Genomic DNA, 27587 nt, shown 5'->3' on the forward strand with positions numbered 1-27587 from the left:
CTTGATACATTTTCCCGTCGTCTTTTCGTTTTCTCAGGGTCGGGAAGGGCTACGTGTGAGTGAGTGCTTCGCGACCAGAGGCAACGTCCCACGCGCGGCCCACGGGGGCGAGTCGGAAAGAGGGCGCTCCCGGCCCGGCCGCCGCACTTCCGGCAGAGGCCCCGCCCCTTGCCCCGGAAGCTCTCACCACGAGACGAGGTTTCTGGGCTGGGTGGGCAGTGCGGCTTCCTTTTTGTCCGACATCTTAGCGCGGTTGCAGTGCCGGCTGCTGCCCTCCGAGCTTCGCGATGGTGAGTGCGGGATGCGAGGCCGCTGGGGCGTGGGGGACGGGCCGATGCGAGCGCGATTCCGAGGCGGCCCCGGGGGGCGTCCCGCGGAGCTGCCGGGCGGCTTCTCGGGCGGCGGGGCCGTGGCCTCCCCCATGTGCTCCGAGGCTGGCGGCGGGGACGGGGAGCGCGGCGCTGCGTCCCGGCCTGGCCTCATTCTGCTTCTCCTCGTCCGTTACAGCCTCCCAAAGACGACAAGAAAAAGAAAGATGCCGGAAAATCGGCCAAGAAAGACAAAGACCCCGTGAACAAATCTGGGGGCAAGGCGAAAAAGAAGGTAGGAGACTCTCCGCTAACGGATGGGGCGGGGGGGGTCCTTTTCTCCTTGGAGGAGGGAGCGGGTCCTTTTAGTGACTGTTTTTTTGGGCGGTGTTGGGGGTTCGAACCCAGGGACTCGCGTGGAAGCGAACTCTCAGCCTCCAAGCGGCATCCCGGCCAACAGATGGCGTTTAAAGTTACGGGGTCTGCTCAGATCTGTGTTTGTGGTGTTGCAACTTGGTTAGGTTTTCTCTCTCCTTGAAGAAGGGGCAGTTCATACCGCTTGTATATAAAAGGTTCTGCATTGTGGCTCATCCTATATCCCTATTCTTTTCAAGTTTTTAAAAAATTGAGTCTCTTAAATGCTGTTGGTCTCTTAGTCAGAACTCTGTAACTGTGTCTGTGCAAGTGTGCAGCCTTACTCAGTCTCGAGTTGATTTTCCGTGGGCCTGGCGGGAGTCTCCCATTGAGGGTTTGTCTAGCCTGTTGCTTTAGAGTGAGACTTCACCAGGACTTAAATCTTTCCCCTCTTTTTGTTTGAGCAGAAGTGGTCCAAAGGCAAAGTTCGGGACAAGCTCAATAACCTCGTCTTGTTTGACAAAGCCACCTACGACAAGCTCTGCAAGGAAGTCCCCAACTATAAGCTTATCACCCCTGCTGTTGTGTCTGAGAGGCTGAAGATTCGGGGGTCCTTGGCCAGAGCTGCCCTTCAGGAGCTCCTTAGTAAAGGTGAGAGGGGTTTCTGCGGCCCAGCTGCTGGCCACGGCAAGGGGAGTCTTGCTTCAGTGCACATGTCTTGGTTCACCCCCGCTGGGGATCACGTCCAGGTTTCATTGTGTGTAGGGAACCATAATAGAATTCTAATGTGGGATTGAGAGACCAATTGTAAAGTTGGCCTATCAAGACCTTAATTTTTATTGTGTTTTGGTCTTAAGATCTTCTGTCTAGTTCTAACCTGACACGTATGAAAGTAGAAATACTCTGGACTCTCTAGTGTTCGATTCTGCATGTGTGTTGGGGGTTTGTCCTGACTTGGGCACAGCCTGGGGATATGCACCCTCGGTGCAGGGCCAGGAGGGATCCTCAGAGTGGCTCTTGGCTGGTGCCATGTCATTGGAATCCTAGTCTGGCCCCAGTGCCCAGAGCAGGATGGGTCCTGCCAACTGGTCGTATATATGCTCCTTTTCCCCTGGCTGAGTGCAGGTAAAATTTGCCAATAATTCCATATTCTTCACTACTGTGTAAAGTGAATGTTGAGGTGCTGGAGCGATAGCACAGCAGGTAGGGCGTTTGCCTTGTACGAGGCCAACTTGGATTCGATTCCCAGCATCCCACATGGTCCCCTGAGCACTGCCAGGAGTAATTCCGGAGTACATGAGCCAGGAGTAAAGGTAAAGGTAAAGGCCCTCCCGTTGATCGTCGATTTGCTCGAGCGGGCCCAGTAACGTCTCCATTGGAGACTTTGTTGTTACTGTGTCTGGCATATCTAATACTCTCGGTAGCTTGCCGGGCTCTCCGAGAGGGGCGGAGGAATCGAACTCGGGTCGGCCATGTTGGCCGCTTGTAAGGCAAACGCCCTACCCGCTGTGCTATCGCTCCAGGAGTAACCCCTGTGATTTGTCGGGTGTGGCCCAAAAAGCAAAAAATTAAATAAAAAGTAGATAAAGTGAGCATTGAATGATAGCGAGGGCGGGTGGGTGGGTGACAACCCCACCCAGGTTGTGAGCCCAGTTTAGAGGTGGACTGGCAGCTGGGAAGAGCACTATTGTGGGCAGACTTCTTGAGTATCTTTGCACTGCCACTTCAAAACCTTCCTTCATCCACAGGACTTATTAAGCTGGTTTCAAAGCACAGAGCTCAAGTAATTTACACCAGAAACACCAAGGGTGGGGATGCCCCAGCTGCAGGGGAAGATGCGTGAGCAGGTAAGAGTGGGGCCTTGGGGAATGTGGTGGGAGGGGACATCCCTTTGAAAGACTGATAACTTTTTTTTTTTCTGAACAGGTCCCAACTGTACATTTTGAAAAATAAAAACTTTATTAAGTCAAATAAATGGATGTGTGTGTTTCTTCAACAAGGTAACAGCATGTTTGTGGAATCTGTGGGCTTTGAACCTTGCGATGGGTGCCATTAGCTCTTTTTATCCGACTGTCTGTTCCGTGCTGCAGCTTCAGTTTTGAACTGATGCCTGAAAGGGAAGAAGGGAATGAGTGGGCTGAGTTCTGGTGGGATGGGGATGCTGGGGGATGCTGGGCCCTGCTTGCTTACCTTGACTGCCAGCGCCGCCCATTGTTCCAGACTCGCCCAAAAGAGGGCAGCCAGCCCGTGCCTGTGCTGGAACTGTGGTCAAAGTTGGCCCCAACTCGATCCGGGGGCAGTTTCTTTAATTTCTGCTTCTCCTCTAATGACCAGTGAATATATTGTGAATTGTTTGTGAAAGAAGAGTAGATTCCCTTGCTTCTCTTTACTTTTACTTACTTTCTTTAAGGAACTCTTCATAGGAGGGTCCTATTTGTTGGTTCTTGGAGCACTGCTCCTCATCTTGGACCATCCAGGGTGGCGTAGCACCTTCAAGACAGCAGAAGTACAAAGGAAAGCTTCTGAGTGATGTACTTGGGACAAAAGGGTGGGAGATTGAACCTGGGTTTGTTCACATGCAAGACAAGCACCCTCCCTGCTCCCTCCAATACTCTGTTAGCTGAGGGGTGCTAGCTTGTCCAGCTGCAGGTTGCCACCTGCGATGCTAGGGTTGTTGTGATGCCTTTGAGGCACGCTTGCTGTGAAAGGCAAGTTCTCTGCATCTTCAATGGAAGTGTTCAGGATACAAACTCTTCACAACACTATTGTTCGGATCAACTTTCTGTAGGGGCGGGCAGCCCCTGCAACGACCCCCTCTGCCAGGTCAGTGCCACAGCCTGAAGCTGCGTGGCTGCTCATTAAGGTGCCTCACCGGGGGCCTCACCTGAGTGGATGTTGCCAACACCTGGTGTGTCCTGCAGTAAGAAACGGAGGGAAACTAGTTAGAGCGAAGAGCTGATACACAGATCCTTGCAACTAGGGAGGAAGCCAATTTGAAATGCCATGGGCAGAAGATGAACCAGTGTTAGATCTGCAAGGACTGATTGGTGACAGTCCTGGGCTTGGGGGTTAAAGATGGGTGCCTGCCCCACAGACAAGGGCAGTGGGTGATGAGGCTTCTGCTGGACACATCATGGACAGGAGTGGGAGAAGAATGGTTCCTAGTTGGGGCAGGGGTTGACAGGATATGGCGTAGAGTGGCCAGGGCTCTGTACTGGCTCCTGTAAAGGTATACTGTGCATGGTGGACCCTTGGGAGGAAATGTTGCAGACTAGGAAAGCCAGGACACGGGTGTCTGAGAACCTGAGCAACCGTAGCCCTTTCCTGGCTGGTACCTGATGGCCAATGAAGGTTAAAGACTGTCCTGCCTCCATCCAGTCAAACTCAGGGGCTGCTGGCAGGTCCACATAGGAAGGCTGCTGTGAGGTGGTGGCCACGTGGCTGAAAGAGACAAACTCAACTGGCCTATAATGTCGGTCCCAGGACCCCGTCAAGTCACAGGCTGCTTCTAGACCGGGGAAGAAAGCTCACTGGGCCTTTGGCAAGCACAGCACCTGGCTTCAATCCCCAGTATCACTTGGTACCCAGGTGTGGCCCCCAAAACAGTGTTCTCACAAATGGTTAAGTCCCCAACAAAGATCCCTGAAAGTCTTACCTATCAACTGTCCAGTTTCCAGGTGCCGAAGAGCCCTCTTCTGGGTCTGGCACTGCCTGAGGCTGAGTTCGATTCAGGAAAAATAAACGTGTCTCGGATGCTTAAGAGCCTGCCTATTCCCTGCTCCAGCCCTCCAGAAAGGAAACCAGCTGGCATGTGGAGGGTACCCCACCTCCCCAATTCTGCAAACCTGCCTCCCAGCCCTGCCCACGTTGTCACGAGCTGCCCCCCAGCACAGTAAGGGAATTGAAGCCCAGTGCAGAAAGCAAGGAGTCCCGGAGCTGCAGAAGAGCGGGAACCGGGCGAGCCAGGATCAGTGGATTTGGATACTGCTCTGGATCCTCCGTGGGAAACCAACCTCTAAGACAGACCGAACCACCTCCTGCCGGCTCTGCTCCACCTCCCGGATCTGAGCTGCCATCTGTGGGAGAGGGGCTGCTTAGAGAGCTGCCAGCTCACGGGGGCTGAACCCGGCAGAGGCCTTCCTATAACCACCTGTTTGATCATCTCGTCCTCTTTTTCCTCATAGGAATCCAGACTTTTTATCATGGATTTCTTGAAGCTAAAAAGAAAAAGGTCAAGTCAGCCCAGACCCCGGTCCCTGTGGGAAAGTACTTGTAGTAGATCACGGACTTTACAACTCAGAATCAAACAGCACCTGGGTCTCACCCAGATTCACCGTTAACATCCCGCCATGCTGTCTACCCTTGGGTGCTTTGGGGGGGAGAGGTGGGGACAGCTGGTGGTACTGGGGATTGAACCCCAGCCTCCCACATACAAAGGTGTGCACCAGTCTTTAGACAGACCTCCCTAGCCCAATCCTCTCTTTTTTTTTCTTTTTGGGCCACACCCGGCGATGCACAGGGGTTGCTCCTGGTGGTGCTCAGGGGACCATATGGGATGCTGGGAATCAAACCTGGGTCGGCCGCGTGCAAGGCAAACGCCCTACCTGCTGTGCTATCGCTCCAGCCCCCCAATCCTCTCTTTTTGATACACATATTTCTTCTTAGCCAAAACAAAAAGTGTGCTGGAGGGCTGGAGCGATAGCACAGCGGGTAGGGCGTCTGCCTTGCATGCGGCCAACCTGGGTTCGATTCCCAGCATCCTATATGGTCCCCCGGGCACCGCCAGGAGTAACCCCTGTGCATTGCCGGGTGTGACCCAAAAAGCAAAAGAAAGAAAAAAAGTGTGCTGGGGTCAAGCCCATGTCTCCATAAAAGTACGCACTTCACTGCTACCTGGGTCCTGCAGATGCTCTTTGCTGCAGTACCCTGGAGGTGACACATGATGTGCTGGTGCCAGGGATCTCTGAACAGCAGAGTTGCTGGTATCACACTCAGGCATACACGCCCATACTCAGCATGGAGCATGCTCACAAGGCATTTTGCTACTAAGTTTCTCCCTGGGTCTTTAAAGTGCCTTTCGCCGGGGAGGGTATTTGCCTTGCATGCAGCTGACCAGGGCTCGATCCTCAGCATCCCTGAGGGTCCCCCGAGCAACGCCAAGAGTGATTCCTGAGTGCAGAGCCAGGAATAACAACTGTGCATTGCCTGGTGTGACCCAAAAAAAAAAGCCTAAATAAAGTGCATTTCAGAAAATTATGAGCCAAAACTCTGGATAGTTCAGCACACATCAGAGAACAGGAATTATAGGGGCTGGAGCAATAGCACAGCGGGTAGGGCGTTTGCCTTGCACGCAGCCGACCTGGGTTAGATTCCCAGCATCCCATATGGTCCCCTGAGCACTGCCAGGGGTAATTCCTAAGCGCAGAGCCAGTAGTGACCCCTGTGCATTGCCGGGTGTGGCCCAAAAAGGAAGAAAAAAAAAAAAGAACAGGAATTATCTACAAGCCATCACTAGACTACAGGGATGATTCCTTGGGCACTGCAGGGTGGGGCCCCCCAAAACCACAACAACAAATTCAGGTTGGCGGTGTCCCTCAGTCAGTGGTTAAACCACTTGACTTGCATGCATGAATCCCCGGGTTTGATTCCTGGTATCTTATGGTCCCAGAAGTAACCCCTGAGCACCACTGTGTGGGGTCTTGTCCCACTCCCACCTCACTAAAACATTACCAAGTTACATCTCTGGTCACCAGTCCTTTTTGATACTTCTCTGTTTTTAGGCCCAGCATGGCTATGCTCAGATATATACAGAGCCATTTCTGATTCTGCTCAAGGATCACTCCTGGCAGTGCTAGGGATCAAATCCGGGTCAGCAGCATCTTACCCACTGTACTTTCTCCACCTATTTAAGTAGTTGCTTACAGTCAACTTTTTGTTCTGGGGCCATATCCAGTGGTGCTCTGGGGTTACTCCTGGCTCTGCACTCAGGTATCACTTCTGGTGGTGTTTGTGGTACCATAAGTAATGCCCAGGATTGAACTGGGCCATGTGCAAGGAAACTGCCTACCCGCTGTACTATCGCTCTGGTCCCTTACAGTTTTACTACACAATATTCTCTATTTGTTAAGGTAAAGGTAAAGGTAAAGGCCCTCCCGTTGATCGTCGATTTGCTCAAGCGGGCCCAGTAACGTCTCCATTGGAGACTTTGTTGTTACTGTGTTTGGCATATCGAATACTCTCGGTAGCTTGCCGGGCTCTCCGAGAGGGGCGGAGGAATCGAACTCTATTTGTTAAATGCACTGTAAATCCAATCCCCCCAACTGGATTATAAAACCTCCAAGGAGCCGGTCATCTTTTGTTTTGCATCCAGCATTGTGCTTATAATAAACAGCAGGCAGAGACGCCAAGGCTGGAAATCCTTGCCGAGTGGGCAACGACTAGATGCTCCAGTACCAGCATTCACACAGTTAGGTCACCTGACAGCCAGCACTGACCGTGTGTAATCCTGCTGAGAGATCAGAAATTTCTCTTTCATCTGGACCTCGGCCTTGTTCTCCCACCAGAACCTATTGGTTGCTTTCCTGTGCTCTGGGCTGTGAGTGGAGAGAGAAGAGGCAATCTCAGTGCGATCACGGAATGTTCTTTATTTTTAAAATTTTATTTATTTATATATTTTTGCTTTTTGGGTCACACCTGGCGATGCAAAGGGGTTCCTCCTGGCTCTGCACTCAGGAATTACCCGTGGAGGTGCTCAGGGTATGGGATGCTGGGAATCGAACCCGGGTCGGCCCCGTGCAAGGCCCTACCCGCTGTGCTATCGCTCCAGCCCCTCAGGGAATGTTCTTTAGCAGGTAGCTCTTGAGCACCACGAGGTGTGACCCGATCCCCTCCTCACCCCCCCAAAAGAGAGATCCAGGGAGGAGATGAGAGGTAACCCAATTCCCAACTGAACCAGCCAACCCGCTGGGACTGTGGCAATGCCGAGGGCGACTGGATCCATCGGCTCGCCCGGCCCCTGCCCTGGCATCTTCCCTCCCAGCGGCGGCGGGGCAACGACGGAGGGCGCCCCGGGGGCCGGCTCTCACCTGGCCAGGTGCTCCAGCAGCCCGCCGTGCAGCACCGTCAGGTTGGCGTGGCTCAGGTGCTTCCGCACCTCGCAGCTGCAGCACGGACACCAGCAGCGCCGCTCGTGCTCCGGCACGTACCGCTCCACCTGCGCGGCGCGGACAGCCTTGCGCGCGGCCTCCACCTGGGCGCGGCGGGCACTAAGGGTGGCGGCCAAGGGGGTCCTGGGCGCGCGTCCCCCCCCCACCCCCGGGCCCGTCCACCTCTCCGACCTCCACGGCGGCCCCCACCCCCACCCCGAGAGCTCCGCACCTGGGGCAGCAGCCGCTCCAAAGCCACCTTCAGCTGCCGCTGGTGCTTGTGACTGTAAACGTGCCCGCGACCACAGAAGAAGGTCTGGCGGCACAGGGGACAGCGCTGCGCCGGCGCCATGGCCCGCGTCTGGGTACCAGCGCCCGGCAGCCCATCCGCCGTCTTCCGGTGACCCCTGACCCCGCGAGGCGGGTCCGCGGCGCCCCGCGCCCCCGCGCGGCGGGAAGGCGCCACTGCAACCAGGGGCCGCGCAGAGCGTCCCGCCCCCTCCCTACGCGCCCCTGTGCGCATGCGCGGAATGGCCAGCTCGGGTGGTGGACCTGCAGGACCCAGGGTCTGCGCAGGCTACGTCTTCGATGGTAAAAAGACATCGGAGTGGGGAAAGTGCTCGCCCTGCACGAGGCCGGCCCGTGTTCGTTCCCCGGCACCCCATGAAGTTCCCCCCCGATCCCTGAGCACTGCTGGGTGTGGCCCCAAACAAATAAAATCGGAGATACAGGGGCAGGAGCAATAGCACAGCGGGTAAGGCGCCTGCTTTGCAGGCGGCCGACCGGGATTCTATTCCCAGCATCCCATAGGGTCCCGCCAGGAGTAATTCCTGAATGCAGAGCCAGGAATAACCCCTGTGCATCGCCGAGTGTGACCCCCCCCAAAAAAAAATCACAGATACGTGGGGCCTGACAGAAAGGATAGAGGGTGCTTACTGCTTGTGTGAGCACTGCTGAATGTTACCCAAAGATCTGCACGCACCCCCAGCCCACCCTACCCCGCAAAGGACAGCTAGGAAGGAACCTTTGGTGCTGGTATATTGGCATTTTTCAGTCTATGAAAGTCCTGATGAGTTCTTTATACATATCTACATCTGTAGAATTAGGTGGTGGTTTTTTTTTGGGGGGGGGTCAGACACTGCAATGCTCAGGGGTTACTCCTGAGGCTCTGCATTCAGGAATTACTCTTGGCGGTGCTCAGAGAACCATATGGGATGCCGGGGATTGAACCGGGGTTGACTGCATGCTAGGCAAACACCCTCCCCGCTGTTCTATCGCTCTGGCTCCTTGGTGTTTGTTTCCAGGACACACCTCAGTGCTTAGGGGCTGCTCCTTGCTCTGTCGCGTTCGGGAGGGTCCCCCCTCCTAAAAGTGCTGCGGAGATGGAGACGGTGTGAATGGGCCGAAACCCTGCCTCCTGCAGGTCAGGCTCTCTCAGCTTGTAGAGCTCTCGCTCCACCCCTAAATAGTTATTTTATTGGAGTTTTAAAAACTAGGTTATGTAGGGTTTGGTGACATTGAATGAGATGATTCAGATGGTTACTGAAAATTAAATAGAGTTGGTTCCTTGGTTAGTTGTTTTTATTTTTGGTTTTGGGGCCACACCCAGAGGTGCTCAGGGAGCACTCCCAGCTCTGTGCTTGGAGATCACTCTTGGTGGGACTGAGAGGACCACAGGTGATGCCAGGATCAAACGCAGGCTGGCCACATACAAGGCAAAGGCTTTGTAGTATCTATCTGGCCTTGGGGTTTTTTTTTTTTTTAGAATAGAGTGACAGGAATATTATTTAAAATAAAGAAAGGTGAAGCTGGAGAATCGGAGAGAGGTTAAGATGCTTGCTTTGCATATGGTGGGCTGGCATCGCTGATGATTCCCTGAGCAGTTCCAAGTGTGGCTCAACCCCCACCATAACAAAACTGTCCCAAGGATAAATGAATGCCCCCTTAGCTCTTTTTTTGTTTTTTTGAGGCAGGAGCACACCCAATGATGCTCAGGGCTTACTCCTGGCTCTGTGCTCCGGAATGACTCCTGGCAGTGCTTGGAGCGGTGGGGATCGACCCAGCTCAAGGCAAGTGCCCTATGTGCTGTTCCATGCCTCTGGGCCACTTCCCCTCCCGCCCTTTAGCTCTTGCCCGCCCACCTTCCACCCAGATGCCCCTTGGTGATGTGTGCTGACGCTAGTTCCTCGGTCTCTCAGGAGGCTGGGAAGCACCAGACTTTGTCCATGCTGTTTCTCCTCCTTCCATTCTTCACATTTTGTCCAAACCCTTTCCTAGAGCCCTCTGCTCTTCTAGAGTTCTTTTTTTTTTCTTTTTGGGTCACACCTGGCGATGCACAGGTGTTACTCCTGGCTCTGCACTCAGGAATCACTCCTGGTGGAGCTCGGGGGACCCTATAGGATGCTGGGAATTGAACCCGGGTTGGCCGCGTGCAAGGCAAACACCCTACCTGCGGCGCTATCACTCCAGCCCCTAGACTTACAATAAGCTCACTGGCACTGTCTTCCGTTGTTCATCAATTTGCTTGAGTGGGCCCAGTAACATCTCCATTGTGACACTTGTTACTGTGTTTGGCATATCAAATACGCCACAGGGAGCTTGCCAGGCTTTGCCATGCGGGTGAGATACTCTCGGTAGCTTGCCGGGCTCTCCAAGAGGGGCGGAGGAATCGAACTCGGGTCGGCCATGTTGGCCGCTTGCAAGGCAAACGCCCTACCCGCTGTGCTATCGCTCCAGCCCTCACTGGAAGGTTTTCTCTCACTCTTCTCAGCACATCTGATATCTGTTATGTCCATCCAGAGAGAATCACTTGGAATTTCACTGAACCCTTAGCACGCATAGGCCTGGCATAGGGAGTGAAAGAGCGAGGTGAGGAGAAGCTTCTACTCAAGCGCACATGGGCAGAGGCAGGTTTTTCTCTCTGCCCACGAGCCTCTGGTCTTCTTTCCTCCCATCCTGTGGCTTTAGGGGACTCACTTGCTGCGGGGAGCAAACAGAGGGGAGAGGGCAGGGTGGTGGCCCACTGTGGGAGCCCAGGACAGGGATGCTCTCCAGGCTGTATGCAAGGGGGGGGCTCTGGAACTGACCCCCCACCCCTCTGACCACAAAGGCACCCACAGGCCAGGCTGCTGCTGGAGATGAACTTTAATGTGGTGTGGGTGGACTCGTACTCTTTGGGGTCAAAGGTCAAAGAGGAAAGGCATCACATCTGTAAGGAAAGGACAGCGTCAGGGGGCTACAGCCGGGTGCCTGCCCCTCACACAGAGCACTTGGCTTTCTTCCTTCTCCAGGAAGAGACAGGCCCCCTCCGGATGTAGATTCTCCATCATGCTTCCCACGGTGTTCCCAGGCTGCTGGGCTCACAACTGGGGTCTCCTGTACCCGAGTTGTTTCTCCAGGAACCTTGGACCTTCAAAACTCATGCCTGTATATGTACTGGGCAAGGGGTGGGAAGGGAACCCCCTGGTCTCAGACTATTGCTACCCTTACCCTTTAAAAAAATTTTTTTTCTGGGGCTGGAGCCATAGCACAGTGGGTAGGGCGTTTGCCTTGCACGTGGCCAACCTGGGTTCAATCCCCGGCATCCCATATGGTCCCCCAAGCACTGCCAGGAATAATTCCTGAGTGCAGAGCCAGGAATAACCCCTGAGCATTGCTAGGTGTGACCCACACCTAGCAATGCTCAGGGGTTATTCCTGGCTCTGCACTCAGGAATCGCTCCTGCCAGTGCTTGGGGACCCGAGGGGATGCTGGGGCTCAGACCCTGGGTCAGCTGTGTCCAAGGCAAACGCCCTCCCCACTGTACTATGACTCCGGCCTCCATCCCTCTCCTTCCTACAGCTGTCCTTCTCCCCCCATCCCCATCACCCTCAAGATTGCCCCTCACCCCTCAGCCTGGGTCAGGATCTGCTGACCCCCTCCCAGGGACCTCAGGCATGCGGGGGGGGGGGGGGGGGCAGAGGCTGGGGGTAGGGGGGAAATCCCACCTGGCTGGCTCATGCACTTCCGGATGCTCCGCAGCTGAGTGGCGGCCAGGGCATGAACCTCCGCCAGGAACCGAGCGTGGCCCTTCTCCGTGAGCTTCCACAGGCAGCAGCGAGGACGCGGGCTGGCCCCATCCTCGGGGCCGACAGGCACCTTCTCAAAGCTGTCTCGGAAACAGAGGTTGTGGCGGATGGTGTTCTTCCAGCCTTCTGGAGCCGTCCGGAAAAAGGGGAAATGTTGTCTGTGGACAGGGAGGCCCGTAAGGAAAGGCAGGGTTTCTCTGCGAGACGCAGTATCCTGGAGAAGGTTCTCGCCCAGGGGGCCAGAAGCTCAGCACCGCCAAGGGGGCCAGCGGCCAGCACATTGGCACAATGGCTCCCAGCTAATGGCACATGTGGCAAACCCCCGCTGGACACCTGGTACCTGCAAACTCTCAGCTCCTTGACCCAGCCTCGCGGTTCTGTGCCCACCCCCAGCACCTTTCTCCCTGCCTCAGATGCAGGACTCACCCCAGGAATGAGAGCACTTGGAAGTAAGTCTGCCAAGACAAAGGCTAAAGCCAAAAACTCTGGGTCACCCCTCACACCCTGGGAAGTGATGCTCCCCCCATCCACAAGAGCGAGGGGGTGAGTCCCTGGAAAGCACTTGAGGACACGCTGGGAAAACTTCAGGCCACAGCACCCTGAGAGGGAAGGCGGGAAACGAGAGCCAAGTGCATTTATGGGGGCAAGAATTAAGAGAGCGTCCTCGACCCTCAGAAATAAAATCACAGGGTCAGGGCAACAGTACAGCAGGTAGGCTTCTTGCGTTGCACACGGCTGACCTGGGTTTGATCCCCGGCATCCCATATCCCCTAAGCAAAGCCAGAGTGCAGAGCCAGGAGTAAGCTCTGGGCATCGTCAGGTGTAACCCAAAAAGCCAAAACGAAACAAAAAAAGAAATCATTTTTTTCCCATTGAAAAACAAAAAAGTTGAGGTGTGCGTGTGCTTGTGCGTGTGCGTGTGTGTGTGTGTGTGTTTAGTGGGGGGTGTGTCTGAATGTAACAACATGTCAGACTCTCAAGGAACCCTCTAGACGCAGATCCAGGAAAAGCGAACTGAGAATGGATTTCTCCTCTCCTCTCCTTGATGGGAAAACAGAGGCAGGACCCAACACTGGAAGCTCCCAGAACAAGGGCCCTGACCCCCTCCCATGACCCCCCCCCTTCACAGGGCCCCCCCCACCTACCGCGTGAAGCTATAGATCTGCTGCACGTTGAGCCCACAGGGGGCGCTGTTTCTTAACGCCAGGGCAATCAGGTGGAAGTAATTGAGGGGGGGCCTGGCCCAGAGTGGCCCCTCCTGGCTGCAGGTGTGCCGAAGCCTCAGGCCTTGGAGGGGGACCCTTTTGTGGGGGGACAGGAGAGCCACAGAAGAGCTGTCATCCTGGTCCTCTGCCTCCGCCTCCTCTTCTGTGAGCTGAGGAGCAGAGCAGGAACTGGCCCTAACTCCACAGCCTCTGCTCGGGGAGACCACTGGCAAGAAGGTACCCGAGAGCTTCTTTGGGCACCCCTCAGTCCCTGGTGAGCTCCATGAAGAACACACCCAGGGGTGAGACAGTATAGTGGGGAGCAAGCGTGCTTGCCTTGCATGTGGCTGACCCAGGTTTGATCCCTAGCCCGCTAGGAATGATCCCTGCGTGCAGAGCCCTGAGCATCGCCAGGTATGACCCCCAAACATAAACCAACAGTAAAGACCACAGCCCATGCATGCTCCCTGCAGCAAGTCCTACCTCCCAGGGGCTGGGGGAAGAGGCCATCCGCTTCGGTGGGGGCGACTTCTCACTGGACAAGGGCGGTGGGGACTCCACCGTGACCTCAGAACAGCTGTCCAAATCCTCATCTTTGGGGGGATGCTGGGGGGAGGGGAGCAGACTTGTCAGCCGCTTCCTTTTGACAGTTGGTGCTGGAGCCCCCAGCTCTCCTGCGGAGAACACGACGTTGGGGTTCACCCACATCCACGGGTTGGGTTCACAGGCTAAGTCTGCACAGAGGAAAAGGAGATTACGGGTGGTGGCCCACCAGCTTTGAGGGTGGGGGATTCTGGGTTGCAGCCCAGGCCACAGGGAGCCCCACTCCCTTCCTTACCATCCTTAAAGTTGGCTTCTTTGTTCAGAGTCAGTGCTGGTGGTTCGACTATTTGAAGTTTGTATTTGGCAACTGGCAGGAAGAGAGAAGAGGGTGAAAAGGGCCCAGAGCCTGGTGCACCCACCCGGAATCCCACGCTATAAGGGGCAAACTGAGGCTCCAGCTGCCTTCTCACACGAGCTTCTGACTTTCCTTGGCCTTCTCTGCCCCCGCCACATGCATGCATTGCATTTACCCTTCTAACCACCTCCCCGCCAGCCCAGATCGTTTCTTTCAGCCCTTTCGGGCTTTGTTATTAGGGGGTGTAGCAGAGTGTGTGGGCCTATATCCTGCAGTGCTTAGTAACTACTCCCTACTCAGTATTCAGATGTGTGGAGAGACCAGAGGTGATGCCAGAGATTCAACCAGGGCCAGCTGCTGCGAGGTGAGTGCCTTCCCCCCTCTGCTAGCTCTCCGGCCTGGCTTTGGATTTTTTTGTGTATTTCTTCCCCTTGCCCTAGGGCCTCTAGGAAGGTCTCTGAAGCAAGCTGTCTCAAATCACCCGTCCTCCCTGTTCTAGAGTAATCCTCCCTGTTCTAGAGTACGATTCACAGTGTCGCCTGCTGACGGTTACTCTCATTCTGTCTGATCACTGCCTCAGTGTAGGATAACATTGCCACAGGGAGCTTAGGTTTATTGGTTACACCCATCACAGTGCTCGGAGTCACTTCCATTCCTCTGTGTTTATCTGTAGACTCTTCTCTGTGCTCTCCTCCCCAGCCAGTTAATCACCTTTTTCCTTAATCAGATTCTATAAGATCAGATCCTTTTAGGACACTGAACTTGTAAGTTAAATATTGCTTTTCTCATCTTTTGCATAGTTTACCTTAAAGCAATGTCCTTTCTGTATGGACACAGGAAGACAGTTAATATTATGCTTTGTAACTTGGGAGTTGATTGACTCGAATAATATTTACTCCTGGGCATGTGCTTTCTTGACTCAGTTGCCCTTAGTTCCTAGCACCTCAAAAGCAGGGTCCCGGTGAGGGACTGAATGGACCCAGGGCAAGCTATGAGCTACCCTGGCATCGAAATGGGCCAGGCCAAAGTGCCACGAAACTCAACTATAAGTTGAGGGCATGGTCATAGACAAATGCTGTCATGATCCAAGGGTAACGACAAGACTAGGACCCCGCTGGGGCTAGAAAGACTAAACTGGCCTGAGGACTGTGGAATGTATAGCGAGATGTCCTCAGGAAGAACCAAACCTTAAGCTTATATCTCTTACTGTGCTCATACAGGATGACATTGCTAGAAGTATCAGAAGTAGATTTACTACAACTATTTAAGTGGATTACTAGCTGAGGAAAGAACACACCGTTGTTAGGATCCCACCCTTGAGCGGATCTCCTAGTAATCTGGAGTAATCTCTTTAGATGAGATTTTATCCTTGAGTTAATCTCCTGGAGGAATGGTTTTACCTCTCTTTGTTGATTTGTTAATGTTCAACCCACCTCTGTATCACTATCCTACATGATTGCTATATAAACTGAGACTGTAAGCTTGGAGGGGGCTTGGGCTCCAGAGGGCAGAGTCAGAAGTGAGAGGGGCTCAGGCTTGAGAGAGAGAAGCAGAAGGGGAGTGAAGATTGGAATAAACTACATTGATACCGACCAGCCTGGCCCTCATTCCTTCCTTCACCATGTCCGCCTCCCGGGGATGGGGGAAGCAGCCTGAGACCAGTGAACGCGTGCAGCAAGAGAGAGAGCGCCTCTGGCTTTTTGAAAACACAAACCTCAGGACTACAGGGCAGGCTTGGAATCAGTCTTGTACTGGTGTTTTGGGGCTATGCTGGCTGCGGGGACAGAGCAAAACTATTACTTTTTTGTTTTGTTTTTGTTTTGGGGTCACACCCAGAGATGCACAGTGGTTACTCCCCACACTGTACTCAGAAATTACTGTACTCAGGACCATAGGAGATGCTGGGCTGGCTACATGCAAATCAAGTGCCTTTCCCACTGTACTATCTCTCTGGCCCTGGAAAACTATTTTCATCACCTTCCTAGCCCCTAGGAGTGTCACTGTAATATAGAGGCTCTAATTTGGGGTCTGGAAAATGACAAACTTGTTGGCTGGCTCAGTGATTGGAAAGAATGATGGTTACATTGCCAATGTCCAATAGAATATTCAAAAAAGGAAAAAAAGAGAGCCTGAAATGGGCAGAACTATCATTATTGGGCAGGGGAGATGTCCAGAAGTTTATAAAGCACATAAATTGTGTGAGCGGAAGTCCCAGGTTCAATCCCTGACACCACATGGACCCCAAGTATTGAGCCAGACATAACCCCGACTACTTCTGGGTGTCATCCGCCAATGAAAAGGAACAGAAGTAGGAGAATAATGAAACACTGACCTACAAAGGCCACAGATGATCGAGTTAGCAGAAAAGGATATTAAGGCAATTATTGTAATGGATTTCCATGTGTTCAACAAAGAACGAGGCAGGGGGGAGGCTGGAGTGATAGCACAGCAGGTAGGGCATTTGCCTTGCATGTGGCCGACCTGGGTTCAATTCCAAGCATCCCATATGGTCCCTTGAGCACCGCCAGGAGTAATTCCTGAGTGCATGAGCCAGGAGTAACCTCTGTGCATCGCCAGGTGTGACCCAAAAAGAAAAACAAACAAGCAAAGGGGTATTTAAACACATGACACTGTGATGGCAGGCAGGAGACCCTAGGTAAATGTTTGGTTTTTGTTTTTGATTTTTTTTTTGATGGGAGCTGCACCCGGTGGTGCTCAGGGCTTACTCCTGGCTCTGCACTCAGGGATCCCTCCTGGTGGTGCTCAGGGGACCATATGAGGTGCAGGCCAAGCTGCATGCTTTATCCACCGTACTATCTCTCCATCCCCAAGCACTCAGTTGAAAAAAAAGCAATTGTTTCATTAATGGAAAATGAGACATAACAAAACATAGTGACATTAAGACATCATGACAGAAAATATAGTGACATTATTAAGACATCATGACAGAGAGAAGCCAGAGTTACAGTACAGCAGGTAGGGCAGTTTGCCTTGCACGCTGCCAACCCGTGTTCAATCCCTGGCATTCCAGACGGTCCCTCGAGCACCACCAGGAGTAACTCCTGAGTACAGAGCCAGGAGTAACTCGTGAGCATCGCTGGTGTGATGCAAAAAGCGAAAAAAAAAAAAAGTGACTGAGGGGCCTGAATGATAGTACTAGCAGGTAGAGCACTTGCCTTAGCATGCAGCCCACCTGGATTTGGTCCCTACCACCACAAAGAGTCCCCCGAAGTCCACCAGAAGTGACCCCTGAGTACTGCCAGGTGTGACAAAAAAACAAAACACAACAACAAAGACATAATGGGGGATGGAGTGGCAGCACAGCTGGTAGTGTTTGCCCTACATGCAGCTGGCCTGAGTTTAGTCCCCAGAGCTCCCTTTGCAGAGCGGAAGCAACAAACCGAAAGGAGCCCGAGGGGGGTGGGGGACTGGAGCGATAGCACAGTGGGTAGGCCGTTTGGTTTGCATGTGGCTGACCTGGGTTCAATTCCCAGCATCCCATATGGTCCCCTGAGCACCGCCAGGAATAATTCCTGAGTGCATGGGCCAGGAGTAACCCCTGTGCACCACTGTGACCCAACATTAAAAAAAAAAAAAAATGGAGCCCGGCTGAGAAGGGGTTTATTGGAAGAAGGAAAGAGTCCTACCGGCCAGGTTCACGGGTCTCTAAAGAGGCCAGTGAAGTCGTGCCCAAGTGAGGCTGCCTGGACATCTCAGAGGGCAATTTGCCGTGGGAAAAAGAGCAGAACAGGAGGAATAAGAGCTTCTGTGCAAGTTCCAGGAATTCTAACAGGATGAAAAAAATCTCTAGGTGGTTTCACAAGCCCCGCTGCAGGCGCTCACTGGCAGCTTTCAGGTCCCTTCTGCTCTGAGCCCTCTGGGTCAACCTAACACATACGGTCCCCTGAGCCCTGCCAGGAGTGATCCCTGAGCACTGAGCCAGGAGAACGTCCCACGCACTGCAGGATGTGAACCCTAAACCAAAAACAAGGAAAAAACACTAGCATATTTTTTTTTTGGCCACATCCGCATTACTCATGGTGTTGGTTGGAGGCCCATATGGGAATCGAACCCAGGTTGGCTGTGTACAAGGTAAATTTAGCCCTACCTGCTGCACTGTCTCTCTGGTATCCCCAAAACCAGCATAATTCTGGTCAAAAACAATGGACGGCAGAGGGAAGAGGAGAAACAGCTTCAGAGTCCTAAACTGGGCATCTAAAATTCTGTTCCCTGTGACATCTATTTCAGAACAAAAGAGGAATAAAGAATTTTTCAGAATTAATAACGGACACTCACCACAACTAATGTTCAAGGCAATCCTCCAGGCGGAGAGAAAACAAAGACCAGACAGAAATCTGACCCCACGCAAAGGAACTTGGAGTACTAGAAATTGCAACTTCATGAAATACACAATACCATAGAACACAGAATGGCCCTTCAGCCCAAAACACTCCTCAGTCCAATGAGGCTCTATTCCCCTCCTGGTGGATCTATTATTTAATTCAGCTGTGGGGGAGTCTTCCCCAGCCGTTACAACTCACAACTCCTAGAATTTCAGTCAAAAACCAACTCCTGGGGCTGGAGAGAGAGTACACGTAGGGGCTTGCCTAGCTCCAAGGCAGACCCCGTGTTCCATCCCCTGCACCCCACAAGACCCCCAAGGCATGCCAGGAGTGACCCGTGAGCCCAGAGGGAGTATGCTCGAGGTATCAGCCGGTGGGGATAAAAAAGAAAGGTAAAATTACTCTCAGGGCCCGGGAGAGAAGTGTGTGTGTGGGGGGGGGGGGGTGGGGGAGGGAGTAGCTTGTTTGCACGCAGGAGGGCCAGGCAGATTCAGGCACCACCTGGTCCCCCAAAACACTGCAGGGAGCACCCCCTCAGCACTGCTGGCCCCCAAAAAACAAAGAAAAACAATCCCAGTTCCTCCCTGCTTCCCCGAAACTTTCATTTATTTATTTTTTAGTCTGGGGTGACAACCAGCGGTATTCGGGGCTTACTCTTGACTCTGTGCTCAGGGACCAGTCCTGCAGGTTTGGAGAATCATAGGGGGTGGTGGGGATCAAATCTGGGTCAGCTGTGTACAACGTCAGAACCCTATCTACTATACCATCTCTCCAGCCCCCGGCTCTTCAGTTCAAACTCTGATTTTCATTCATTTCACTTGCATAAAAAAATCTAGTTCTTGTTTAGTATTGTCCCCATAATTCTCAAGATAGTTTCAAGTTAAAAACAAAAAAACAGTGGAGTTCTGAGGGATAGTACAGCAGGTAGGGCACTTGCCCTGCACACAGCTCACCCAGGTAACATCCCCGGCATCCTGTATGGTCCCCCAAGTACTTCATGAGTAATTCCTCAGTACAGAGCCAGGAGTAACCCCTGAGCATCACTGGGTGTGACCCAAAAAGCCAAAAACAAACAAAAAACCTATAAACTATAAAAAAAATTCTGGAGGGGGGGGAACCACACTTAGGGTGCTTAGGGCTGTTCCTGGCTCTGTGCTCAGCAGTGACCCTGGCAGTGCTAAAGATTTGAACCCGGGTCAGCAGGATGCCTTAACACCTCTATGATCTCCCTGGCTCCAGAGCAGAAATCTTTGTGTTGTGCTCCAGCCCCTGTCATCTCGTTCTGATAACACACATCTGCTCCATCAGTCATCACAGCGGCTCCTACTCTGACCTCATCCTCCACTCCCAGCCCAGTCAGCCGTCAGTGGTCTAGTCTCCCATCCTCCCCGCCCTCCTCACTACAGCTGGCACCGATGCCTCCTGGCTTCCCGCACCGTCTCTCTGCACTGCCAGTGTGCCTGCCACAGCAGCCAGAGCGATCTTTTCAGAATATGATTTCTGCAGGCTCAGCTGCATCATTTTCGGGGCAAAATGCAAACGAGGGGATCTGTGTGCAAGCATCCTTCGAGATCTTAGTGACGGTAGCGAGCGTGAAATCAACTCCAGGAGCCAGGGAGGCAGTGCCAGGGGCTGATGCACTGGCTTTCCGTGCAGAAGCCCAGGTCTGCCCCCTAAGCTTTATCTGGACCCCTGATCACTGCCAAGCACAAGCTCTCTGAGGACCAGTGGATGTGGATCCCAACCAAATAAAAAATAAGCCCCAATACAAGCATCCTATGCAATGGCCCAGCTAACAAGCTCAGGATGTTGGGGGGATCAATCACTTCCTCTGCTTGAGCTCAGGATGTTGGGGATCAGTCACTTCCTCTGCTTGAAACCTTTCAGCCAGGGTCTGGTCCAAGGTCAATTCCTGTCTTCAATGCCAAAGGCAAGCTGCCCCCCCTCTCCCCCCTCCCACCTGCTGCTGCTTTCAGGTTCTTCCCTATCTGCTTGGTGCCTAGGGGCCTCCTTACATGTTACTTCCCCTTGGAAAACTGTCCAGGATCTTTAAAATAAGCTTCTGGGCTCACTAGTTCAGCCCCTGCAACTTTGCTCATCTTCCTCATTTATTAGGAAGACCAAACTATGACCCTCCCCAACCCAACCCTTTTTTTTTTTTAATGTTTTCTTTGGTTTTGTTTCGGTTTTGGGATTATACAGGCAGGGATGAGGGGTTATTCCCAGTTCTACGAGGGGGTCCTGGCTCTGTCCTCAGGCATCGCTCTGGGGGTTTTAGGTGGTGCTGGGAGTCAAGCCTGGGTGCGTGCAGGTTCTCTCGGACCCTGCCTTGTCTGTCTTGTTCACTGCTATCACCAGTGTCCAGGACTGGATGAGGCAAAGGAGGGCTGCTCCACCAATGATGAGGACTGCTTGCCGTGCGTGAAGACCACCCGAGATGCAAATCATGCTAAGTAGATTTGAAAGGTACCCACCTACCAACAGGCATCACCAAGAGTGAATACTGCTGCGGGGTGAAAGGTGATGGGGTCAGGGATGAGAACCACAAAGAGGAAAATTCATCCCAGGCCCTGCATCAATGTCACTCTGCACTTGAAGCCCAGAAACAGTCCAAAAAAAAAAAAAGTATTTTGGCTGTAGTTTTGTGGCCACACCCAGTGATGCTCAGGGATCACTCCTGGCCAAGTTCAAAGGACCTATGGGTACAGGGATGGAAGCTGATGGCCAGCCCCGTGCAAGACACACACTCTACTCAAAGACCCATTTTTTATTTTTATTTATTTATTTGGCTTTTTGGGTCACACCCGGCGATGCTTGGGGGTTACTCCTGGGTGGTGCTCAGGGACGCCAAGGAATGAACCCGGATGGGCCGTGTGCAAAACAAACGCCCTCCCAGCGCTCCTATGGCCCCAGCCTCAAGACCCGTTTTTTTTAAAAAGCCCCTGGGTGGGCGCTCTGCAAATCCTGGGGGTCAGTACAGGTGGGCAGACGACTCCAGACGGAGCCGACAGCAGCAGTTCTTTGGATTTTGTTCTGTTTGTTAAAGAGGAAAGGAGTACAGCTCTGGGAGTTGGAGCAGTAGCACAGCGGGCAGGGCGTTTGTCTTGCACACGGCCGACCCGGGTTCGATTCCCAGCATCCCATAGGGTCCCCTGAGCACCGCCAGGGGTAATTCCTGAGTGCAGAGCCAGGAGTAACCCCTGTGCATTGCCGGGTGTGACCCAAAAAGCAAAAAAAAAAAAAAGTACGGCTCTGTTCTGGCACCGGAACGCTTGATTTGGGCCCGGGAGGAGCAGAACCAGAACCAGAACTCCTCGCGGAATGAGTAGCACCCATGTGCAAAGGCGATGGGCTGACGCAGGACGAAAGGCTCCAGAAAGTTCTCGGCGGGAGCTGGGGGGGAGGGGGGTGGAGCCCGGGGCCGGACCCGGATGCCTGGAGCGGCCTTTCCAGCCAGGGCCCTCCCGAGTGGGGTCGCGCAGGCCCCACCCCGGCCCGGCCCGCGCCCATACTCACGGTTCTGCTGCGTCGGGGGCAAGTGGTCGGTGGTGCAGGCCAGGAAGACCTCGTTGGCCATGTCCCAGTCCAGCAACCCCGGCACCTGGCCATGGAGGCCGGCCCAGAGGTCGGGGTGTTGGAGTTTGAGGTCCACCTTCGGGGAGACGGGGCGCCGGGCAGGCAGAGGGGGAGCACTGCCGCTGGGCCCCGGCCGGCCACGTCCTCCCGCGCCGCTGCCCGGATCCACTGCTCGGCTGGGCCCAGGTGCGCAACGCTTCCCGGTGGAGAAGCCCGACCCCCTCCGGCGCCCCCCGCGCCCACTGCTGCAGCTGAGGACCCCCGGGACCGAGCGGCATCAGAACCTGGCGCCCTCCCGGGCTCTCTGCACCCAGCTCGCCCCGCGGGATAAATGAGCAGGGTGTGACTGAGAAGCCTAGTGGTTGCAGCCTCGATCCCATCCCTTGGAAGGGGGCGGTGGAGCCGGGCTGGAAGGGAAACGGAATTTTTTTTTCTCTTTGGATCACACCTGGCGATTCACAGGGGTTACTCCTGGCTCTGCACTCAGGAATTACTCCTGGCAGTGCTCAGGGGACCATATGGGATACTGGGATTTGAACCCCGGTCTGCCGCGTGCAAGGCAAGCGCTGTACCCGCGGTGCTATCACTCCAGCCCCCAGGAGTCGGAATATATTTTTAAAAGTCGGGGCCAGAGCGATAGTCCAGGGGATGGGGCATTGGCCTTGCAGGTGGCCCACTCAGGTTTGAACCTCGGCATCCTGTATCGTCCCTGGAGCACTGCCAGGAGAAACCTCTGAGCATTGCTGGCTGTAACATTGCTGGCTTGCCCTGCCTGGTGGCCCACCCAGGGTTGATCTCAGACACCCCATCGGCTCCCCATCGAGTTCTGCCAGTTGTCCCTGAGCGCCAAGCCTGGATTCAGTCCTGAGCACCGCCAGCTGGGGCCCCCGAACAAACAAAAACCACAACATTATTGTTATTTAGTTCCAGTACACCCCAGAATAATAGTTCCAGTACACCCCAAAAATCCTTGTTAAGAAACGTTTTTGTATTTTGAAATCTTCACTAATAATATCAGCTATGAATATTTTGAATATTTTGTCATTTTCATTTTTGTCCGGCTGGGACTTTGGTTTTTTTTTTTTCTTTTCACAGTGTTGGGGATGGAACTTAGGCCCTCAAACGTGTATTCATGAACCACACTTGGGGCTTTCTGTGACCTTTTTTACTTATTGATTTGAGAATAATCTGCAGACAGCAGGTCCTTAACCCTCAAATACACAAATCAGAAAACTAGAAATGAGAAACCTGTGAACGATGAGGAAATAGAACGCTGAATCCACATTTATTTAATAGATAGCTCCTATTCAACTTCTTCCCGTTGTCCAGTAATGCCCACCAGCAAACTTGTTTTCTGGTTTGGGATCCAACTCAAGATCATGTAACACATTTAATTTCTTCGTTCCTGCAGTCTCTTTTCTTTGGAGCCATTTCTTGACTTTTTGAAAAGGTCATTTATTTTGTTGCTGTCTCTAATTTAGGTCTGATGTTTCCTTATAATTAGATTTAGCTGATGTATTTCTGGAGGGAATAGCTCATGTGTTTCATTTGTAGTTGGGTTTTTTGGGGGAAGGGTGGTACACCCAGTGGGGCTTAGGGCTTACTCTTGACTCTGCACTTAGAGATCACTCCTGGTAGGGTAGGGGGACCTTATGCAGTGCTGGGGATCGAACCTGGCTTGGATATGTGAAGGGCGAGAGCCCTATCCACTGTACTATTGCTGGCCTTATGTGTTGTTTTTGTTTTTATTTTGGGTTTTGGGGACACACATGGATTACTCCTCATTCTGTAATCGGGAATCACTTCTGGTGGTGCTTGGGGGACCATATGGGATGCTGGGGGTCGGACTTAGGTGGGTTGCGTGCAAGGGAAGTGCCCCAGCCGCTCTCCTATCTCTCCAGCCCACTTATGTGCTGTTTCTAAGAATATCTTAGAACTCCTGATGCCAGTTGATCTGATTATCTGTAATGTTAATTTCCATCACTTGGTTTCCCCAATACCATGTTTTCTGTTCTTTTTCTTTTTTGTAATTAGTAAGCAATTTGTGGGGATAATACTTTAAAGTGATCTAAAATCCTGAGACTGGAGATTCCTGGGACCTGCAATCCCTAGCACCCCATATGGTCCCCCAAGCCCCGCCAAGAGTGATCCCAGAGTGCAGAGACAGGAGTAAGCGCTGAGCACCACCAGGTGTGGTCCCCAAACCAGTAATAATAATAAAAACAAAAAAATCCTGTTCTCGGATCAGAGAGATAGTACGGTGCCTGTCTTACATGCAGCCAACCCTGCTTTGATCCTGGTACTATATGGTACTCTGAGCACCAAGCACAGAACTGGGAGTATCCCTGAGCACTACCAGTTGTGGTCCAAATCCCTCAACCGCCCCCCTCCCAAATTCAAAAAAAAAAAAAAGGAACTGACTGACAATACAGCGGGTAGGGCACTTGCCTTGCACGTAGCTGACCCAGGTTGGATTCCTGGCATCTCAGATTGTTTCCTGAGTCCTACTAGGAGTGATTTCTGAGTGCAGAGTTAAAGTAACTCCTGAGCATCACCAGATGTGGTGATCGAAAACAAAAACAAAACAATGAAATGAAATCCTGCTTCTCATCAAATTTTGATCCATTCATCCTTAGCATCCATATGAGACTTTTTTCTTATTGTGGAGAGCACCTACACCTACTGGTGCTCAGGGCTTACTCCTAGTGGGGCTCAAGAGACCATATAGGGTGCAAGGGATTGAACCAGAGTGATCTGCATCAAGGCCAGCAGACTACCTGCTATACCATCACTCCAACCTCCATGTAAGAGTCTCCCAAACTGAATAGATACTTATAGGGGTTAATATGCTTGTCTGTCATGTGACCGTCCCCCCGCCCATTGGATTCTGAGCACCCCCAGGAGGAATCCCTGAGCACAAAGGCAGGAGTAGCCCCTAAGCACCTCCACGTGTGACCCAAACTACACCAAAGGAAAGATCCTTACTTAAACAGGGACAGAGAACAAACTTTGTAGGTTGGGTCTCAGACTTGATCCCCAGCTCTGGCCCCTAGAGCACAGAGTGGGTCTAACCTCCAAGTAGCATTGGGTATGGGCCTGCCCGCCCCCAAATTCTTACCTTAATCAGTCATTAATGAGTTTACTCTGAGTATAATGTATGTGATGCTTTTTTAAAAATCTAATTTCTTCTTCACTGATTTTGTCAGCATTTTAAGAAAGAAACTTTCAGGGGGCTGGAGCGATAGCACAGTGCATAGGGCGTTTACCTTGCACGTGGCCGACCCAGGTTCGATTCCCAGCATCCCATATGGTCCCCTGACCCATATTTGTCTTTAGTATGGATGCAAAGGTTTCTTTTAATTTTATTTTTTATTTATTTATTGGTCTTTGGGTCAAACCTGGTAATGCTCAGGGCTTACTCCTGGCTCTGTGCTCAGAAATTACTCCTGGCGGTTCTCAGGGGACCCTATGGGATGCCAGGGATTAAATCTGGCTTGGCTCGAATGCAAAGCAAATGCCCTACCCGCTGTCCTATTGCTCCAGCCCCTCTTTATTTTTACTTTTTGGACAACACACAGCTGTGCTCAGGAATCACACCTGGCAGGGCTCAGGGACCATATAGGGTGCCACAGCTCGAACCCATATCAGTCATGTGCAAGGCAAGTGCCCTGCCACTGTACTGTCCCCTCCAACTTCCCTTGTATTTTTTATTTTGGGGGGCTACATCTGGGTGTGTTCAGGAGTAACTCCTGCCTCTGTGCTCAGGAATTGTTCCTGGCGGTGCTCAGGGAACCATAAGAGATGCCAGGGATCAAACCAGTTTGGCCATGGGGCCGGAGCGATAGTACAGCGGGTTGAGCGTTTGCCCTCACACAGCTGACCCAAGTTCAACCCCCAACATCCCATAGGGTCCTGTGAGCACCACCAGGAGTAATTCCTGAATGCAGAGCCAGGAGTAACCCTGAGCATCACCGGGCTGTGACACACACACACACACACACACACACACAAAACAAAACAAAAATCCCCAGTTTGGCCACAAGGGAGGTAATTACTTTACCTCTTTAATCTCTCTGGCCGGAGGATTATTGTTTTTAAATGGATTAGGAGTCATTACTGTAATTGTTTGTTTGTTTTGTTGTGTGGTTACACCCACAGGCACACAGGGCTTACTCCTGACTCTGTGCTCAGGAATCATTCCTGTGGTATTGAGGATCAATCCCAGGTGGGCCTGGTGCAGGGTAACTGCCCTGCCCACTTTACTCTTTCTTCAGCCTTGTAATTCTGTTTGTCTTGTTTGGGGGGCCACATCCAGCGTGTTTGAAGTAGCTGGCTCTGTGCTGGACTTCTGGTGGGTGTGGAAGGTCTGTTCCTAGGGGTGCTCAGGGAATTAAGTGGTGCTAGGGATCAAACTCGGGCCTCCTGTGTGCAAAACATGCCATGAAGTTGTTTTTTGTTTTTGTTTTTGTTTTTTGCTTTTTGGGTCACACCCGGCGATGCTCAAGGGTTACTCCTGGCTCTGCACTAAGGAATCACTCCTGGCGGTGCTCAGGGGACCATATGGGATGCTGGGAATCAACCCGGGTAGGCCGCATGCAAGGCAAATGCCCTACCTGCTGTGCTATCACTCGAGCCCCGCCATGAAGCTTTTACGCTATGGTTCCTGCCCCATTATTTGCTTTACTCCCTGGATGGTTCCAGATTTATCCAGTAGGTGAGGCACCCCCCCAATCCTGTGTGACACCCCAGTCCCCTTCAGATCTTATCTCTCTATGTATGCCTCATCTTGTAGACCAGAAGCTTGAGGAGACTGGTGTCCTAGTTAATATCTAGCAAATTTGAGCCCTTCAGTAAATGTTTATTTATTTATTTATTTTTGCTTTTTGGATCACACCTAGTGATATTTAGGGGTTACTCCTGGCTCTGCACTCAGGAATTACTCCTGGCAGGGCTCATGGGAACATATGGGATGCCAGGGATGGAACACAGGTCAGCTGTGTGCAAGGCAAACACCCTACCTGCTGTACTATTGCTCCAGCCCTCAATAAATGTTTTAATTTAATTTTATTTGTTTTGGGGGAGGGTGAGTCACACCGGCTATACTCTGGGCTTACTCCTGGCTCTACACTCAGAGATCATTCACCAGGGGTTCAGAGAACCAGAATGGTTGTTGGGGATCACACCTAGGGGAGCTGCACACAAGGCAGGTGCCCTACCCGCTGTACTCTCTCTTCATGTATGTCTTAACATTTATTATCTACAGTCAATAAATGTTTTAACTGTAGTTAAAACTGTAGTTTAACTACAGTTAAAACAATGGCTTTCTTTGAGAACTTTGTTAGGGCTCTCCCCATGAGACCAACATAATGATAGTTTGTTTGTTTTGTGGCTACTCCTAAGTGTGCTCAGAGGTTATTCCTGATTCTGCTGCACTCGGGAATCACTCTTGGGGGACTTGGGGGACCACATGGGATGCCAGGAATCAAACCCAAATTTGCCCCGGGGCAAGGTAAGTGTCCTACCCACTGTGATCATCTCAATGATCATTTCCCTTATTAAAAATAATATAGGGGGGCTGGAGAGATAGCACAGCGGGTAGGGCATTTGCCTTGCACGCGGCCGACCTGGGTTCAATTCCCAGCATCCCATATGGTCCCCTGAGCACCGCCAGGAGTGACTCCTGAGTGCAGA

At 52.5% G+C, this 27587-nt stretch overlaps 3 protein-coding genes across 4 annotated transcripts; 1 reads left to right on the plus strand and 2 right to left on the minus strand.

Annotated features, from left to right (window-relative positions):
* The first annotated feature begins 141 nt into the window (after positions 1-141).
* On the plus strand, positions 142-2662 carry RPS25 (ribosomal protein S25). The gene is made up of 5 exons (XM_056107606.1): positions 142-290; positions 508-603; positions 1130-1313; positions 2411-2509; positions 2589-2662. Exons 1-4 carry the CDS (start codon positions 288-290, stop codon positions 2503-2505), a joined length of 378 nt encoding a protein of 125 aa, XP_055963581.1. The 5' UTR covers positions 142-287; the 3' UTR covers positions 2506-2509; positions 2589-2662.
* CENATAC (centrosomal AT-AC splicing factor) lies at positions 2626-8213 on the minus strand. 2 transcript variants are annotated; one of them, XM_056107605.1, is made up of 11 exons: positions 8040-8213; positions 7748-7875; positions 7157-7255; positions 4813-4879; positions 4676-4738; positions 4318-4379; positions 3998-4103; positions 3547-3577; positions 3063-3152; positions 2853-2985; positions 2626-2772 (listed from the first exon to the last, which is right to left on the minus strand). In XM_056107605.1, exons 1-11 carry the CDS (start codon positions 8157-8159, stop codon positions 2715-2717), a joined length of 957 nt encoding a protein of 318 aa, XP_055963580.1. In that variant the 5' UTR covers positions 8160-8213; the 3' UTR covers positions 2626-2714. The 2 variants fall into 2 exon arrangements, with proteins under 2 accessions (XP_055963580.1, XP_055963579.1); XM_056107604.1 differs by having other exon boundaries at positions 2639-2772; positions 7748-7911.
* A 2752-nt stretch (positions 8214-10965) lies between these two features.
* FOXR1 (forkhead box R1) lies at positions 10966-21912 on the minus strand. The gene is made up of 6 exons (XM_056107702.1): positions 21837-21912; positions 13894-13989; positions 13563-13807; positions 13020-13249; positions 11794-12032; positions 10966-11015 (listed from the first exon to the last, which is right to left on the minus strand). The coding sequence occupies exons 1-6, from the start codon at positions 21895-21897 to the stop codon at positions 10987-10989; spliced, it is 900 nt and encodes a 299-aa protein (XP_055963677.1). The 5' UTR covers positions 21898-21912; the 3' UTR covers positions 10966-10986.
* Positions 21913-27587: the final 5675 nt, after the last annotated feature.

Source organism: Sorex fumeus, unplaced genomic scaffold, assembly GCF_029834395.1.
Source record: "Sorex fumeus unplaced genomic scaffold, SorFum_2.1 ptg000169l, whole genome shotgun sequence".
Classification (NCBI taxonomy): Eukaryota; Metazoa; Chordata; class Mammalia; order Eulipotyphla; family Soricidae; genus Sorex; species Sorex fumeus.